Raw genomic sequence first — 19,954 nt, 5'->3', positions numbered from 1 at the left:
GGATGAGTTTAATATTAGTAAATTAAAAAAGTAAAGTCTGTTAAGTGTTGAACTTGTTTTTCATATTTTCTTTAACATGACAGGCTTTGCGTAGAGCAACTGCTCCTTTGCTTCAAAGGGAGCCCGTTGAGGTGGTACGGGCATCTGATCAGGATGCTTCCTGGGAGCAGTCCATTCAGGCTTTTCCATGCACATCCAACCAGTAGAAGACCCCAGGATAGGCCCAGAATGCACTAAAGAGACTATATATCTCATTTGGCCTGGGAACGCCTCAGAATCCCCAAGGAGGAGCTGGAAAATGTTGCTGGGAAGAGAGACGTCTGGACTACCTTCCTTAACCTGCTGCCACCATGACCTGACTCTGGATAAGCAGCAGAAAATGGATGGATGGATGGATATTTTATTTATTCAGATATCTGTTCAATTATATTGAACAGTTAACAGTAATTAATAATTCTTTTTTAATAATAAAATAATTTTTCACTCCCTGATGATCATCTTTTAGACTTCAGGGGCTCTGTAGAATCCTTTTATTTTCTGTTAGCTAGAGCAAGTCAAATTTTGTTATACTGACTTTACAAAAAATATTGGAATGGACCTATAAAATAACTAACTATAACTACATGAATATCACACACATGCACATGCTGCTACTGCATTAATTAACATGACTTCTAAATTAAAATACGAAAAAAATACCTAAATCAAACCAAGTCAACTCTAATAAGACCAGAGAAAAGACTATATTTTCAAAAAGAAAAGTAGAAAATGTTTATGTTGAAACCTAGAAAAATAGGTTGAAGCAAAGGTCTTGGGTCTTTCAGCAGGACAATGACCCAAAGAACACATCCAGCAGCACAAAAGAATGGTTGAAAAGGACAAGATGGAGTATTTTAAACTGGCCAGCATGCTGCGACCATGCTGCATTGAAAAAGATTCTTTCCCCTGTGTTTTTCAAGAGAGGACAGAATGTGTGATGTGAATAAATATGCAGGGTTGACAAGCTGTTTATCTTTTTACATTTACATTTATTCATTTGGCAGACACTTTCATCAAAAGTGACGTACAAATGAGGTATAATCTATATCTATATCTATATCTGTATCTATATCTATTTTATATTTGTAGTGAATATAAACTTGTTGGTTTCTTATTTGTATTTGATTTTATTAATTTTACTTTAATGGAATCTTGATTTATGCAAAAAATAAATAAATAAGAGATGTACAAAGTATTTTGTTTGCATTAGTGCATTTTGAATATGAGATAAACTGTTGTGCTGAGCTGCATGTTCCTAAAGAGAGCTGAGTTCAGAGATTTGAAAACGTGAACTTGCTATAGAGAAATGTACGTGACCAACTGTAAAATTAAACTGCCATACTGGTTATTTGGATCAGCTGGAAGATACCAGCATCAGTCAGAATATTTTTGTCTGAATATGTGTGTTTCAGCAACCTGAGGGGAATTTACATTGTATGACAAACAACAAGCACAGAGTGGATATTTTACAGGCAGACTCAAGTACATGGGCTCAGTATGTGAATTTGACTACTTTCAATCCAATAAATAAATAAAGGGTTTAGTATTTCTTCAGTAGTTTAATTTTGGCAGTATGTTAAGGGCAGCATTAAGAGCATCATCTCGGGAAATAAAATTTACAGTAAATATCATATAACCATTAATTAAAAATAACATAATATAAAAATACAGTCCTTTTTGGTCACTAGTCAGAATTTTCTGAAGGGTTAAGGGGTGCTTCCTTTATGGCAAATATACAAATTAGGAGGGCTTTTGCTTTGAAAGGCTAGGCCGGAAGTCTTCGTTTTCATTACTCCGGTTAACTTTATCTATTCCCGCTGGTATCCTGCTCCAACTCCGAACATTCCATTGTAAAGCCAAACACGCATCGGTAGAGGTTAGCCGGTGCTCTCCGGACACACGGAGGATGACAGACGGAACACAAACATTTGCGTTACGCGGTGTACCTTTAGTCACTGGCAAATAAACAGTCTTCGGTCCGACAAACTGTTTGGATGAGCTTAATATTATTTGTTCTTTGCGACGACCGACACATTTCGGAACCGTTAGAGGCACGCGGTTGCCTGGCGATGGGATAGAAATTCCCCGGTTATTTAAATCCAGTCACAGGCCACCGCCGTTATGCTAATTTGGTGAATTTAGGACAGACTGGTGCAGAAGTGGGAGGCAAAATGGGATTCCTGCATCAGCTCCATCTCCTGCTGTGGAAGAACATCTCTCTGAAGAGGAGGGGACCGGTAAGACATGACATTTTTTCGTATGACAGTCTATTCATTCTTTAGAGAGGAGCAGAACAAGTCGTGTTTGGTTGTTCTCGTCTTTGGAATGCACACGGGCGTCGTTTCAGCTTTCTACGCTGCTGCATTGCCCACTGCCGTTATTTGGGTTAATTCTACCAGCACCTGCTCTGTCTGCAAATGTTACCATCAGACATTAGAACAACACTGCAGTGAGCTTAGTAAGGAGCATGATGATGATGGCCCCACAGGTATACTGTCAGGATGTTTGGAAGTGGAAGCCCTGTCCCTGCTTATCCTGTCAAACAGGTTGTTGTTTGTATACAAACAACAGTTGTGTATGCCAAGTCTGTGTTTATTACCCTCAGTTTTGAATAGGACTGTGCAGTGTGTATAAGCCCAGGATGTGTCATGAGGTCAAGGTTTTATATTATTCTATCCACAAACTGCAAAGAATGTGATAGGCATGACTGATGTTGATATCATAGGATTACAAGATAAGGTAAGTGATTCATACTAACATCAAAACATGTAAACAGTGTGTCATTGTCAGACTTCACCTTTTTCACCGCCTGATTAAGACTATTCTAGAGAGTGAACATACATATCCTGATGTATGGGAAATAGGAATATTATACAGATTTTTTGATGTTGCCACTTTAGTTATGGCTGGAGGATTTAGGTTATTATCAGAGAGAATGAAAATATATTGTTTTTAGAGCAAATGATCATATGACAGTATCTCAGCTAGTTCTTAAAGGATGAGTAAGTGATTCTGGATAAAGACTGTTGAAATTTGAACTCAACAGCAGAACAAATACAAAACTCCATTCAGTGCTCCACCCCTCAAGTTCATGGACGCGCACTGCCAAGGCAACGACACAATGGTGGAATCGAGAGCGTCTTATATGGCGTGGAAGTGGATACTTTTTCTCATAGCTGAAGCAAAACAAACCTTATAATATAAAATTTCATCCAACAAACAACAAGCGCACAAACACAACATCCTGAACACAACAGAGTAACAACTAGCAAGAGTTAGATGTTTAGATTGTTTTTACAAAACTACAGTGACAGAAGAGTGGACCGTAGGTTGGTAGCTAAGCTAACCAGGAAGGTAAAGTTATCTGGCATAGCATTTCAAATTATGCATCACTGCAAATAATACCATTGCGCTAGCAAACTCCTGTTTTTTGGTCTTCATGGCTATAAAACCCTTTGAATGTTTAAGGACAAATACCATGATATAGAGCAAACAAAGAGACAGCAAACTGTGATACTGTGACAGTGATAACTCTCCTGCTACCATAGCTAACATCACACCAACACCATATCTTAGCAAACTAAAAAGGAAAATTAATTTAATGCTACCGGCACACAAATGTGACACCAGTACCTGCTTGCTAACTAACCAGTTGGGAATAGCTATCATAAACATTAGCAAATGCGACAAAACAATACCGACCTATTAGCGCTTTGAAACATAGCAAAATTAATGTTACCCACCTGTCAAGCAGAAACAGAGCTACCTCTGCATCCATCTTCATGCCTTTCAACTCTCAGCGATCTCTCCACAATAGTTGGACTGGCCATCAGGACAACTGGGACAAATCCTGGTGGGCTGCCGCATCGTTGGGGGGCGGTGGACTGTCAAAACTTCCATAAAGTTTTTAAAGATTTTACTGGCCCCATCAGTTTCTTTACCAGCCCCCTCTGTGTGCCCGTTATTTGGGGTGTGGGCTGGTCACAGCAGATAAATCCAGGTCTGAATTTCTTTCCCAGTCGGACCGTGGGTTCTCCGCTGTTGGAAAAGCCTCACTGATATCAGTTTCGGCTCTTCGCCCTTGCCTGATCATATCACTTCTTTTTCAGTTTTTGTTCTTCTGACCTTCTCCTCTTTAGCAGTTCCTTGGCCATCTCTCATTCTTGACAATGCGATTATGTTGTGGAGTATGCTCTGCTGTCAGGCTGCCGCCTTCCATGCGCTCACCTTAACGCCACCACCAGTCTCTCGTCTGCAGTCCCAATCAATACCATTCAAAACTCTGACGGTGTTTTGGCGGCGATGGAAGGGTAGAATGCTCCCTCTCCTTCCCCAAGTACTCCTTAAATTGGCACTATCCATTAGCTTGTGCCAGATTTACCTTCTCTCGCTCCCACTGTCCCTTTTTCCCCATCTCCCCTCTTCTCTTCTTTTTTCCCCTGTGCTATGCACGAGCACGAAAGCCCCTTGTTGCTGATTGGCTGGAATAGTGTTGTATGGCTCGGTTCAACCCCTTTGGGTAGGAACACCAGATGTGTGACGAGAGATTCACTGAATTTGACAAAAAAGTGTTGGATTAGAATCGCTTACCCCTCCTTTTAAGATGCTGTCCGACGGCGTCAAATCAAATGTGTTTATAGTTGTTCCAAATGGCTACAGGAAGATATTCATAGTGTTGCACTGGGCTGTTTGCAATTAAAGTGCCACCAATAGTTTTATAACAAATGAAAAAAGAGAGCTAGAAAGAGAAGCACAATGTCTGGTTCCTTTTTCACCTTGAGTGGTCAGTCAGTGTGAATTGGGTGTAAATGTCGGATCGTCTGTTTTGGAAAGTTACAGAAATGTAGTGTGGAAGGAGTATAAATCCTGTGTAAACACAGCACTGACTTGTTAGCAAACAGTTGCCTATTTGGCATTAGCATTCATTAGGAGTTGTGTTTTTGTCCAACTGATGAATTTCAGTCCAAAATTCCCTCTCATTTCAGCTTCCAGTTTGGTCTCCACCAACTCTTAAGAAAAATATTTGTCTCTAGCTGCTAAATGACAGTGGGACTGAGGGTTTAGGTTGGTGGACATGTTTGAATGACTGCCATCTGATGTTAGAGATGTAAGAGACTTGTGTGACTCACTTCTTTGTTCACAGTGGAAAATTGACTGTTTCAACAATGCTTCTCTTTCTGTTCTGTCCTGTTGTATAAAGATCCACTTTCACATGTACAGTGGGGTGTGGACCTGGTGAACCCTATCTTTTTGTATGACTAACTTTTTGCTGTGTCATCACCAACATTGTCATTCAAACGCCCAGTAAACAGAGTCCTTAAGTCTTGAGGTCACCTCCTGACTAGCTGCTGTTCCATTAGCTTCTTTCAAATTCTTGTGAGTTTAAGAAAGTTGAATAACCAGGCACATGAGGCAGCCAACATTAGACATCAGATATGGCACTCACACACTAATGGACAGAGCAGGATGAAAATACTGTATATCAAACATCATGTTGACACTCTGGTTTCTCCAGAAACCAAATTTTCAACTTTCTAGTGAAAATACCATTTGTTGTTAAGTCTCTCAAATCAGCTTGAAGTGTGTTCCAGCAATGTGATGCTCGGAAAGAAAAGGCTGATTGGCCAAATGAACTTTTCCTTGTCACCTAGGTGCCTAGGTGGTTAGGCAGTCTTGTCTATTAGCAGCTCTAGTGTGCCTACTTGTAGTTTCCTCTATAAATTCAGTCAAAATGGAAGGAGCGAGAACATTAAATATCTTAAAAACTAGACTGGCATCTGCATATTTTACTAAATTGACCCAACTTAAAAGTTCTTATTAGTAAAATATCACAATGATGGTGACGATTCAGCTTTTTCCCTAGAACCTTCAAGCCTTCTTTGTATACTGTCTAAATTGGCTTGAGGGTTGTTTTACATGTCTGAGACCAACAAGCCAAACAGTCTGTTATGTGAAGAGAATCGTTGCATTCATAAATAGTTTTGCAACTTCTGTAGTTAAAATAGTTCTGAAAAACCTAAAGTTGGCCAAATTTGATTTCACGGTATTCTTAAATTTCTTTTCTTGTTTTCTTCAAGTAAAGCTATGAATCAACTATGATTTCCAAGTATTTCAACTTCTGTACTACCTGAGCTTTCTGTCCCTGGACAAAAACCTCAAAGTCAGTAACCAGATTTGTCCTTTTTTCAAAACATACATATATATTTTTTTTAATTAAGATATAGACAATTTGGAATGTGAACCATTGCTTTTGTGTAGTGCAGCCTGTTGATTATCTTTCACATGTACTTAGATGACTGTGTCATTGGTGTACATCTGATAGGTAATACCAGGGAGACAAAGATCTGGGAGATCATTGCTATACAGACTAAACAGCAGTGGACCAAAAATGTACCTCTATAGTACCCCAACTATATAATTCTAGGTACTTAGATGCTGATTTACCCACCCACACAAACTGTTCTGCATAATTCCTTTGAAAATTTTCCAGCACATATTGCACATTGTAACTGTTTCTCCCTTATCCACGATACCCACCCACAGTTTTCAGCCCTCACTATTCTAATAGCTCATCACTTGACTGGCCTTAGTCCCTCAAGTTAGTGATGTTAACCTATTACAGCCCTGGGTTTGTGGGAAAGGATGTTCATCCAAGGCCACTAAAACATAAATATTGCAGCAGAAGACCTGCAATGTTGATTAAGTATATATCTGGCACTTGGAAATTGAAATTAAAACAGCTGTAGCCTACTAATTTTGTCACACCTTATTTTTCAGAAGGTACTTCTCCACTCTGCTCCAAATCCTGAAGGTCCTGGTTCAAAAACAATTAAGTTGACCATCTTAAATTACTGAGAAGTTTTTAAACAAGACTAGTTCAAAATCTGTTTGCTTTTTCTGTTTGCTTCTCTCCCACTCTCTGTGCTCACATATACAGTAATTTAATACAGCCGAATTCCCAATAAAGCTGTTCTCATTTACATGTTTTTCTGTTTCTGTTATCAGGCAACGGAACAAGTATGAAATAGTGACTGAAACACGGCTCATTAAGACCACATGTTAACCAGCAGTCACTTCCAAGCCATTTCCAAGCTGCTGCTCTGCACTGCTAAAATCCTAATTTTATAACCACAATGTTGTCAGACAACATCACCAGACACATAAGTGAAAGACAACAGCTGTGCTGTGATTTCAGCTATGTTTACTTGTAAGATGATCACTCAGAGAGAAAGTTAGAAGCTCATTCAAGTCTCTGTCAGCTGCTATTTGGTCAATTAAATGAGACGCATAGAGAAGCGTGCCTGCAGAGGGAAAGCCAAACGTCGTGCTTGCTGGGAAATACTGGCGAATCTCTTATACGGAAAGTAGCTTAGTTTTCTCCAAAAAGTCAGATTAGATTTGTTGCTAGGTGCTTTTGTGAAGAAAAGTCACTTAATTGTTAATTGTATAAAAAAAAGTTGGCACCACTGCCTATAAACAACCCCCTGATGACGCAATAGAAACTTTTAGTACTAACTCATTTTGAAAGAGCAATGAACAATGGTTTAATGTTAGCATCCTTTCACGCTGTAACTTTATCAGTCAGTCAGTCAGAGAGTCAGTCACAGACATTGGGCTGGCTCTGCTGTTGTGGTCCAGCCAAAAACATTTACCTTGGAGAATGTGACTCCTGAAAAAACATGACGCTACGAGGTAAAGGAAGACTTATCACTAAGCAATGCACTTTGATTATAGGTGTTACAGAGTGAAGCTTGATCTTTGGCCGAATGCAAAAACCAGCTTGCAGAGAGCACACAAACCTGAAAAGTTTCACTTTGACCTTTCATCAAGTCACTCACAGAATTAACAATAATTAGCAACTGCTGATATGATCTGCCACTGGCGATGTTTGTCATTTTAACCTTTGAAAGTAACGGTCAGTGCTGACTTAAAATGAGAAGCTGCTACCTGAATGTTTTGTATACTGCTCTGTGCTTATATAGCCCTTTCCAGACAAGAAATACATAACATTGCTGGCCTAATCCAGCTGTTATATTGATGGCTTTTTGTCATTCAGGCATAGGTCCCTTTATTAAGGCATGACAAGACAATTACAGAAGGAGACGATACTCAGGATATTTTGCACCTGGTGAGTGAAAGGGAGTGGAAAGATGGGAGAGATGGATTAAAAATGTTTAAATAGCAAGAAAGATAAGTGTTTTCAGTTCTCTTGTAGGCTGCCCCACTGATGGATTTTAAAACTTATTTTGCAGTTTAAGCTTTAATTTAAAACTGTCATGAGTACAAGGGACACAGACAACCGCTACACACAGAGAATCCATTGATACATTTTTGCATCAATTTAATCATTTTTTGTCATTGCAGAGTGAATTTTGCTGTCTGTTTTATAATATAATGCATAACCCACTTGATACTAACCCAACATGCATAAGCATTGAATAACAGGATGTCTTAGTCCAACTGAAAACACATTTAGTCATCCCTTTTTTCAGTCTAAAATAATATCATTGTGTTTTTTAAACGTTTTGTCAGAGTGCCAGTGTTACACTGTACGGAACGAAAGACCAAATAAACAAAGTTGCCTGTAGCCTACATGTCATGGGTTGTTTATAGGCTTGGGCACTATATATGTTTTCATACCTCTCCCAACATTTTACCAGGGTATATGGTAATGAGGGTATTTGAAACTTTCAACTTCTATGTTTCCCATAACTTTATTGTAGAATGTTGTACACAAATATTCAAGGCAGAATCTATGAAATAAAAATAGGCGGGATGACTGTGTTCCCCGCTGTGCTGAATATTCATTCAGATGCTGCACTTGTGGACCACCCTTGCCAACAACGGTTTGATGTGTTAACCACTTTTGCTACAACTTTCTTGTAGCAACTATTGCACACAGCTTTGTCTGTGTTGACTGGCTCACCTGTATCATCTGATCTGAAGCAAAACTGAGAGTCCTGTATCCCCACCGGTGCTCGCCATTTTTCTCAGCTCAGCTGCCATCCTGTTCCACCAGTTGCCTATATTGTGCCTGACCTATGATGGCACATGTTGTTCACTACACATCACATTAATACAGCATCTCTGTGTCAATTTAATAGAAAAAGTAGTGTATGTTGTTGACGGTACTGAAAATCATACTTGATTGTTTTTTAAATACTGTGGTATTTAAAGTATGTTTGCATGCCAATGTGCTGAAGGCATTAGCAGTGCACTTTTCTCTGGTGAATGTTTGGTGGCTGGTTCAGTAAGCTAAGATGCAGGACAAATTTTGTGTCCATGTTTTTTTTAGACTTTAGCAGGGAAGCTAATGTGGGTTGTTTTTCAAAGTCTGTGGCTCTTGTGTTGCATAGCAGGCTGCTATCTGGGTCAGTGTGACCGTCTGCTCTGCCCATGATACAGTAATGACATTACTGCTTTATAAAACATGTAATGTAGGTTTGTATGGATATCAGAATAGTATTTGATCAAATTAATGCAAAACTAGGAGGCGCCATCATGAAACCAAAAACTATAAAATATAAATTTCTACCTTATTAGTTTCTGTTTTTTTTTCTTTTCTCAAAGGAGAACACTGACAAGTGATTTACAGAGCACACAAAAAATATAATTTAATTTCAGTTGGAATTTAAATTTGGAGTCTCAAAATTCATATTTACTCACATGCTCCATAAAGCATTTTGCTGGATATTTATTTATTCAACAGTTGGCATGAAAATTTAAAATATAGAGGGTGTGTAGATCAGATTATTATGACAGCTACACAGATAGTGCTTCAGCTGTGTTTTTCAGTTGTCCATGTCACATGCTGGAGAAGAAACAGATCTTCTGCAAATGCCCACAAACGTGGCCCAAAATATATTTTTACACTTCATCTATTTTTTCTCCAGTGATTGTATGTGGGGTCTGAGTGCTACCAAAAGGCAGGTGACCTACAACTCAGTAATGTGCCTGAATGCATCCTGTGTAGACACGGGTGGATAACTGAAGCTATTGCTGCTGCTGTTCTGCCTATGCGCTGCTTGTGCTACACCTCCTGTGTAGACACTATGCTACTGTAATTGTGCAAGTTATAATTTTTATTTATTTATTTATTTATTTTTAATTAAACCTTTTCTGCTCTGCTCACACTCTACTCAACAACTTCAAATATCCTCTTTCACATTGTTTTTCTGATAAGTAAGACTTGAACGATGCGAGATCCAGGCCAAATTGGTTTTCCAATCGGCCTAAGAGTAACACAATGGTCTGTGGTGTCAAAAGCTGAACTGAGATCCAGTAAGAGAAGTACAGAGGTGGAATCTGGATCCATAGTAAGCAGAAAATCATTTACCACTTTAGTAAATGCAGTCTCAGTGGACTGACAGGCCCTGAACGCATTTTGAAAAAGTTCAAAAGATCACTGTTACATGCAGTTTGTGGGCTCTTTCCACTAAGTCACAGCTCTTTCCAGTACTTTCCAGTGCTTTTGAAAAGAATGGAAGCTGAGCAACTGATCAATAATTATTAGAAGACTCTGGATCAATGTGTAGTTTCATAAGTAGAGGTTAAACCACAGCAGTCTTACAGCTAGTGGGGATAATACCAGTTAACAGTGAGTTAACAATATTCAGCATTGTAGGTCCCAAAACTGGCCAGAGATCTTTTGAATACTTTAGATGGTAGAGAGTTAAGGACGGAGGTGGTTGGTTTAGAGGCCAGTTCAGACATTGTTCCAAGAGATAAAGTCTCAAAGTTTGTCAAAACCAAGACTGTACTGATTTGGGATTCAACATATTGCTCATCTGGTTTTGCAGTAGCTGGACATGAGGAACTAATTGTGTATCTAAGCTCATCTATTTTCCGGCAGAAAAAGTCTAAAAAAAATCATGAGCTGTAAAGGGCGAGCAGCTAAGAGATATCTGCTCTTGAGTAAGTTTGACTACAGTGTCAAGCGGAAATCTAAGATTGTCTTTACTGTTACTGATTAAGCGAGAGAAATATGCTGTTCTAACAGTGGACAGAGTATGTTTGTAATTCAAAACACATTGCCATTGGCACTACAGTATCCTGCAGGCCTGCCACATGTTTCTTCAGTTAACCAGGGTGTAGACCTCCTTGACCGTCTAGTTTTGGTAGTAAGCCATCAGAAATCTGAATATCTGTCAGCTGGTTTATCGTAATGATGTTTGTGCTGTTTTTAAAAGCTGAGGCTGGATCTGTCCTAAGGCCACCTGATTCTTATTACCGCCTGATGCCTCTCCTGGTGGCCTGATAGAGGGTAGGGTTTGTGTTTGTGCATGTGGGGTGTGTGTGGGGTGGCAGCTATTTTTAGCCAATCAACCTTCAGACATCAAACTCAGAGGAGGCAGAAGAGATACATTGGAGAGCCTCTGTAATAAAATAGCAACAGCTGCATCTTTCCTGCCTATAGATTCATAATCACGCTGCCATGGTTTAGGCTCACTAAAGCTGTCCATAAGATTGATGATCAGAGCAGAATGATCTGGTTAGCACCTTTTAATTAGCATCAATCTCTTATGTTTGTCCCTATGACAGAGACCAGCTAGTACTTTACTTTAGAGGAGCATCATGGCCCAGTTGCATAAAGAATCCAAAAATGTTCAAGTTTTATTTGAAGAAGGGTAGACATATACTGTAGTAGGGCTGTCGGGGTGAAGGAATTTGTCCTGCTGTGACACAGGGTGGTTAAACAGCACAATATGTGGTATTAGCGCTTTTTTTTTTGCGTTTGCAAATTGCTTAATTTATCCTGATTATAGTGCTGTATAAATAAGATTTATTCTAAGGCTATTATTAGGTATATTGTTGCTTTTGAAATGACAAAGATGACACAGTTTTAAAACAAATTAAATGCTTGTTAATTGTGCGCTTGGTTTTTTCGGTGGTTTCACGCTTCAAAGCAGTTTCTGTGCAGGAGAAGGCAGAGCGCCACATCACACACAATTTTCAGATTACTATCTTTACAGATTATATAATCTCTGATGGGTGCTTTGATACACAGCATAGACCTCTCCAACCATGGTTGTAAATCAGTGATCCGCCATTTTGTGACTCTTATTGACTCAGTTCTTTAACGGTTAAATATCACAGCTTATGATTGGTAGAGATAAAGTCAATAGGACTGCCATCAAGTTCATTCATCAGAACACAATAACAGTTGTTTTTGCTGAATAAGGACACAAAACACTAATCTATCTATATTTTTTTTCTGGAAATATCCAAACATAACACTGTGTGTGTGTGTGTAGTTACATTGAAAAGGGAAAATTATGTGATCGCTGTTTATTAACATACAAGCAATGTATTTCACAAATTACCAACTTACTGTGAAGACACCGCTTGATTCCGCACCCCTGTCTGCGCAGCTGTGATAAAGACAGTGATCATTGTAAACAATGAAGTCAGAGCGGGCTCTGCTGGACAAACTATATGACGATGCCGTTTCTAAATTATCATTATCATCATAGCATTTTTTCTTCATTATGTTCTGTTTAAAAAAAAAAAAAAAAAAAAGTTTTCATATCGGTGCATATCAGACAAGATATACCTTGAATTTGACATATCTGTGATAAGCCAATATTGGCTGATAAAATCGGTAACCCGTTATATATTGATCAGGCTCTAGTTACAATCCACTTCACAACTGCTAAGTTTATTAATGTGGATTTTGCTTCCCAGCGAGTTGTGCTACAAGCAAAGCATTTTCTGAGCTCACACACCAACCAAGCATGGGCAGGTGTGTTTGATGATATTCTTCAGACTTTGAGCATTCTGAAAAGTTCTGTCCACGTTGTACTCCGAGACAACGCCAAAAATACGAAAATGCCATGGATGATGCTGGACTCCCTAGCCTGCAATATGTCACTCAAACCCTCCAGCTGGCTGTTAAAGAGGGGTTTTTGGCTCAGAAATAATGCTGATGCGGTGACAGTTGGGAGCAATATAGTTGGACATCGTAAACATTCCACCTTAGCCTACTACCACCTGGACACCTGACATTCAGGTAGTGCTCAACCAGCCTATAAAAAGACCCCAACAACACAAGCAGACTGGTGACTCAGACGGCCCATAACATGTGTCAAACAGACACAGAACACTGGAGCCATAGTCTGTGTGTCATTTGTGCAAATTACTGCAAGATGCGCAGCTGTCCTCATTGCATATGCATTTAAGGGGGGGTGACACAAGTAATATGAGGAGACATGTTTACAGAGGTTTATTGTGTATTCTGCTGGATTTACTAAGGTCACGGTAAGTGTAAGTTTTGTGGGGAAAAGTTTCCACCTCTGAAAAGTAGACATTAAGATGCCGTGGCCTATAAAAGCTATGATTTTGTGGAGATGACTTCCTTAAACAATGGCAGCAGTAATTGCAGCTATACACAGACATAGACACAGGCCTCAAAGATTTGCCGAAAAAATATTTTCAAACCAGATTACATTTTTACAACTGCTTGAACAAAATATTGTTAAAAGATGGAGATTGTTCAGTCACAGAATAATTACATTCCTGGATGAACTGACAACTCAGAACGCAACATTCAAATTCATAACCAAATTCCCTCACGTTATTGGAGCCATATACAGACACACCACATACATACCATTCATGCCCCAGCATGCAATGAACACATTTACAGAAACAGAAAGCACACATATTCAGTGAATGTCCAAGTAATATGTGATGCAAAACAGAAGATCACCAACTTTGTGGCCAGGTATCCATCCCAGATCGGTACATTCATCCTCAGGAATAGCAGTATATATTATATTATTATATTATCAGCAACAAAGATGCCAGTGACGTCTGGATCCTTGGCAAGTGAATAGATTTAAAGGCTGTATTTACCTAGCATTCTTAATATTTTTAAAGTTTGTGATTCTTCTTTTTGTTTATTTTCTTTTGTTGTTGTCGGATGTTATGTGCTACCATGATTCTGGTTCTTAATCCTACAACGGCAGGCCAGCGGAGCTACAACAGATTCCATATCAGCACTTGAACGATCAGTGAAAGCACCTTTGAGTGCTTAAAATGAGATTCCAGTATCTACATTGCACTGGGGGTTCACTCTTGCACAACCCTGAAAAGGTGTGCAGATTGTGGTGGCATGCTGCATCCTCCATAACATGGCTCTCACCCAAAGGATGCCTGAGGAAATGGATTACATGGACACGCAGGAGGAACGTGCAGAGGAGGACTTGCATTTCCAGCTCAGGCACCAGTTTTAGGGGCATAGAGGAGAGACAAAAGAGGGAGGAATTGATAGCAACATTCTTTTCTTAGATTACTCCTAATTTTAAACATTTGTTTCACTGACATCAAATAAAATGAGCGTGACTTGTTGTGACTTGGCTATATTTTATTTTCCTGAGACTTTTTATTCAGATGAAAATGTGGACAACAAAGAACTAAATCTAACTGACACAAAAGACAAAATCAGAGGAAAATGAAATAAATACTTTTCCCTCTCTCTCTACCCCTCTCCATGCCCACTTCATTTCTAGGGTGTTTTCTTCACCTCAGTGTACGTGGTGGTACCGCTGGTGACTTGGGTCCCTCTATAGATGTGTGTGAATTTGCATTGCTTTTTCAGGTCTTGCTGTTTCCTTATCAGCTCAGTGCTTGTGTTAAACCTGTCACTGCTTCCAGTAATTTTGTGGTAGTTTCGAAAAGCTCTCTATAATCATGTCTCATTACCCTGACTGAGACAGTTTATTTCTTTATGTCTGAAGAAATGCTCTGGACAGGCTGTTTGATGTTGTTGCTCTGTCAAGAGTATAACATCAATGACGTCAACATCATCATTCCTTTGGGGAGGTTGGGACCTTGGGGGAGTATGGATAGTTGCAGCAGATCCAGCTGTGCAAGCAGCACCCAGTGTAGTATGAGGATCCAGGTCAGCGCCAGCATTCACATCAGGAACAACGCCCAAGTCTGTAGGTCCTGACTAGATAATGATATCTGAAATGAAATCCTTTTATCGTTCTTATTCTTTATAATATATGGTTATTTTCTTAATATTATTATTATTATTTAAATTGTTATTATTTCGCTTTGATCTGATAAAAATAAATTTAAAAAAAATTGAATAAATGTAAGGGGGCAGATTCACAAGTGATTTCCATATATTTTTCTTTATATAATCACAATAGTTACTCCTGTGCAGCAAAGAAGGGCTCAACAGACTGCAGCAGAACAAAGGGATAGACTCTCAAAATCAGTAAAAATAATCAAATACAAATAAATGTTATATATATAGTTTTATAAATAGTTTTAATGGCATGACCTGGCCTTATTACCTTGGGATTGTATGAATTTATCAGTGTCTATCTCCTCCATGCCTCCCACCTACTCCACAGCTATCACCTTCTCATTGGGTGTGCCTCCACCTGTTCCAGCGGCCTGTATTTCATAATAGGCCAGCTTTTCTTTTGTCCGATATTTAATGTCGTGCCACCTTCTTTGACTCCCACTGCATTTTTTTTACTGGTGATGGTGGCCCAGATTTTTTTTTTCATTTGATGTGAGATTGTGTCCTTGGAGAGAATCTTTTTGTGCCATTACCTGGTTGATGAAAGTTTCTATTTTAATGTAACTGAATTTACTGTTTCTTTTTCTTTCTGCACTTCTTGATGGCTCCATGTTCAACAAGTTATACCATGGAACTGTGCATTTTAAAATCAAGACCCCGTGACCAAGACAGGGGTACAAAATAAGGTCAGGGGCAAGGGAGAAATCTGATTACTGACCTGCTAGATGTGTATTTGCAGATTAACAGTAACCAGGAAATACTGCGCATGTAAACGAGTTCTCCGATTACCAACTTAACTTGGTTTCTCTGTGTATTCTGTTTCCAGCAGACATAGACCAATATTTGCATTAATTTGGACACGTTTGTGCCCACATTATGTATGTAAATCTAACATTCACTCTCCTTTTAGCTCTGGTTTAGTCTCCACCAACTCCTGAGGAAAAATATGTCTGTTTTATTATGCTCCACTATGTTCACCAGCTGGTCTCTAGCTTTGTCTGTGTGCTGCTTTGTGCTGAGCAGGTTGTGCACAGTGGGTTTATTAGAGCTTTACAACTAAAAACAACTGTCTGCCGCTGCTGGAAATGGGGTTGATGGGGGCAGAGTTTGTGGGCCATATAATCCAAACGATGAGCTGAAAGAGACTAATGAATACTTTAACTAACCTATTTGGTGTGATTCAAATGAACTTTGGTGCATTTGCTTCTTCGTGATAGCTGTTAGTCAGGCTTTGGCTGGAACTGCCTGAAAAGGAGGGTCTTGAGCCACTTCCAACTGAACTCTGGTGCAGTGCATTTATGGTGTTTTCAATGCATATAAAACCACAGGATTCTGCAATGGGAGATATAAGTGATCTGAATTAGCAATATATTTATGTGATAGCCTATAATTTGGTAACCATGTTAACATGTGCCTGTGAATAGGTGAGTGTGGAGTTTTTTCCTGATACATCAGAAAGTGGAGTTATAACAGCAGTGTGTTGTGAATTTTGAGGAGATCCTCATTAAAAAAGTTTGTTGAGCATATCAACTACACAGTAACTGTCTTCTCCTCTAATATTACAGTACCATTGGTACAGAGCTTTTTTTATGTTTTGTTTCTACCAGTTCATCCTTATTTTATGAGGACCAGTTCCAGTCTGGACTGTTAGTGTTCATAATCTGGCTTCATGCATGCTTTGTGACCATGAGAAAGATAAATAAATATAAAATGCTCTGTAAAGCACAGCGTGACTTGCTGTCAGCGAGATAATGTGATTTTCCCCCATGGGCACACATAGGGCTGATGATGCAGGATGATGTCACCAAAACTGGGGATGAGTTGCCTGTCTTTCCATATGACTTTGTTTAAAGCTTTTTGTTGGTTTGTAATAAGTCAGTGTGAACAATAGCCAGACCAGAGCTAAAGGGCAACAATGGATAGTATTTTTCTTTGGTCCAGACCAAATACACCAAAACATAGTTGTGAAAGATTACTAAAATCAGTGATCCATCGTTAATATAAAATAATAATTTGTGCAGTTTTAAGAAAAGTAAATTATTTTACTGGTAAAGTAGTGATCAAAACACAGTTTCATGCATGAATATAGTAACACATTCTGCTGAGTAGATGCAAAATAATGAAAGTGAATCTGACCTCAAAACAAATGTGTGTGTGTGTGTGGCAAATGTGGCATACAATAGACAGTAACCAAACCCGCTACTCCTCTGTACTGAAGAGTTAGTCTCTAGTAGCAGCAGCTGGCAGTGTGTTTGACCTAGATATAGTCTGTCTTTTAATGATAGTTCTACAGTGGGCTGGGTATAACCAACTAGCTGGGTATCTATAAAGACTGCAGAGAGCTGGAAAGAAATTTAAATGAAGAGAAAAAGGAAAACAAAGAAACCCAACAGGAAAGCAAGAAACTATTTTCCAAGGCGAAGAGAAAGGAAGGGAGTGGATAAAAGAAAGACAGAGGACGCTTTTAGAGATGGGGGATGAAGGATAAAGCTACTGAATGATAAGGGAGTGTGCAAATCTGTAGCAGAAGGTTAACTGACAGCTAAATGAATTATAAATGCTATCTGTAAAGTCTAATAGACTAGCAGCTGGTTCACTGAGGCCTGGCACTGGAGACAGGAGAGGATATCTATAAATCCTGTGAGGTAATATGTGCTGCAGCTCTTCCTCTGGAAAGCACTTAGATGCAGCTTTTAACCTTTTTATTTATTGTGGTTTCTATGGTCTGGGATTTCTAGATTCTGTTTAGATTGAGTGAATCTAGAAGGGTTGGTCTCATATACCAAACAAGCCAAAATGTGTTTTGTTTAAACACATTTTATGATTTTAAGTTTACATTCAAAAAACTTAACCCTCCTTCTAATCCATTCCCAGAAAAATCACCAAGGCTCTACAGAGTGATGAAGGAGTATAAAAGAATATATATATAATGCATGATTTATTGTATATAAAATAAAAGTCCAAGATATAGACATAATACATAGTGGCAAGAAAAAGCTTGTGAACCATTTGGAATTAAATGGATTTCTGCATTAATAGGTCATAAAATGTGATCTGATCTTCATTTAAGTCACAAGTATAAAGAAGCACATCGTCCTTAAGCTAATAACACACAATTATAATCTTATGTGTCTTTATTGCATAATATTCACAGTGATGGTAGAAAAGTAAATGAACCCTTGGATTTAATAACAGGTCGAACCTCCTTTTTTCTGTTCCTGCGGTTTAGACCTGCACAACATTCAAGAGGAATTCTGGACCATTCATCCTGACAGAGCTGCTTTAGCTCAGCCATATTCTTAGGATGTCTGGTGTGAACGGCTCTTTTGAGGTCATTCCACATCATCTTGACTGTGTTAAGGTCTGGGCTCTGAGTGGGCCACTCCAGAAGGTGGATTTTCTTTTTTTGAGATCATTCTGTAGTAGATTTACTTTGATGTTCACGGTCATTGTCCTGCTGCATCACCCAGCTTCTTCTGAGCTTCAGCTGGCAGAAAGCCACCCTGACATTATCCTGTAAGATACCTTGATAAACTTGGGAATTCATTTTCCCCTCGATGATGGTGAGCTGTCCAGACCCAGAGGAAGCAAAGCCCGAAATCATGATGCTCCCTCCACTGTACTTCACTGTTGGGATGATGTTTTCATGCCGGTATGCAGAGCCCTTTTTACTCCATTCGTAGTGCAGCATGTTCTTCCTCAACACTTCAACTTCACGCATGCAGCAACTTTTTTTTTTTTTTTTTCTCAGTAGTGGCTTCCCTGTGGTGTCCTGCCATGGACTCCATTGTCCATGCAACCATTCACCATAATTTGTCTGTGGTAGACTCATGAGCACAGATGTTCGAATGCACTCCACAGCCTGCCTGTTACTCTGAGCTTCTTTTTTACCTCACTGACCATCTGCGTTGTGCCTTTGGAGTCATCTTAGCTTGGCGCCCACTTCCAGGGAGAGTAGCCACAGAACTAAATTGTATCCATTTATAGATGGTTCTTGTGAATAGCAAACTCAAAATGATTGAGTGTTTTTTTGTAAGTCAAAGCAGCTCTAGCCTACACCTCAAATCTAGTTTCATTGACTGGAATCCAGGTTTTCTAACTCCTGACACCAATCAGTTTTGGTTGATGTCATTAGCCGAGGGGTTCACATACTTTTTCCAACCTAGACTGTGAATAGGACAAGAACAATACAATGATTTGTGTGTTAGTTGAAATAGATTGTGTTTGTTCATAAATGTATCTTAGATGAAGCTCTGAACACATTTTGAGACAAATTTATCAAAATTCAGATAATTCCAGGGTTCACTTACTTTTTCGTGCCACTTTATGTATGTATATACTGTATGCCTGAAAATAGATTGAATATAGATGAAATGATAAGTATACTGTAGATGGCCAGAGCTGATACTGGTTGTTATCAACTTGTGATGTTGATATGGTGAGCACCACCCAAATTCCTCAAGCATAAAGACTAAGTTCATATCTCATCTTCCGTTCGCTCAGAAATTTTATATAGATACTTACTGTTGTCTTGACCACACGGGGGCAGCGGAACAAGAGGAAAACACAGCATCCTACAATGTAATTAAAGTGTTGCCAAACAGTTGCCTTTTCACAGATCCAGCAGAGTCAATGCAACATTCAGAGCCTGTTCCACTATGTTCACCAGCTAGTCCCTAACTATGCCTGTCTGCTGTTTGTTGCTGAACAGGTAGTGTACAGTTGCTTTATCATAGCTTTTTTTTTTTTACTGAAAACAGTTGTTTGTGGTAAGCTGCTGGAAAGTACATTGAGAGAAAAATTTGTGGGCCATAAATTCAAAACTATGAGCTAAAATTGTCTTATTGCTCTGTAGATCTGAGGGGAACTGCATTCTTG

The 19,954-nt window shown here is 39.1% G+C and overlaps 1 protein-coding gene across 4 annotated transcripts in view; it reads left to right on the top strand.

The window, feature by feature from the left end:
* Positions 1-1,898: 1,898 nt before the first annotated feature.
* Positions 1,899-19,954, top strand: part of abca2 (ATP-binding cassette, sub-family A (ABC1), member 2) — a 136,917-nt gene continuing 118,861 nt past the window's right edge. For 3 of the 4 annotated variants that reach the window (XR_005709489.1, XM_040154642.1, XM_040154641.1), the window contains exon 1: positions 1,899-2,276. Coding sequence is in view for 2 of the 4 variants with exons in the window: in XM_040154642.1 (XP_040010576.1) it covers positions 2,211-2,276 (66 nt within the window). In the remaining 2 variants the exon portion in view is untranslated. The remainder of the gene's footprint in view (positions 2,277-19,954) is intronic. The other variant, XM_040154643.1, reaches the window with a different exon arrangement.

The sequence above is a fragment of the Xiphias gladius genome, chromosome 19 (assembly GCF_016859285.1).
Source record: "Xiphias gladius isolate SHS-SW01 ecotype Sanya breed wild chromosome 19, ASM1685928v1, whole genome shotgun sequence".
NCBI classification, from domain to species: Eukaryota; Metazoa; Chordata; class Actinopteri; order Istiophoriformes; family Xiphiidae; genus Xiphias; species Xiphias gladius.
Note: the sequence above shows the minus strand (reverse complement) of the source record. Positions and strands in the feature narration are given on the sequence as shown.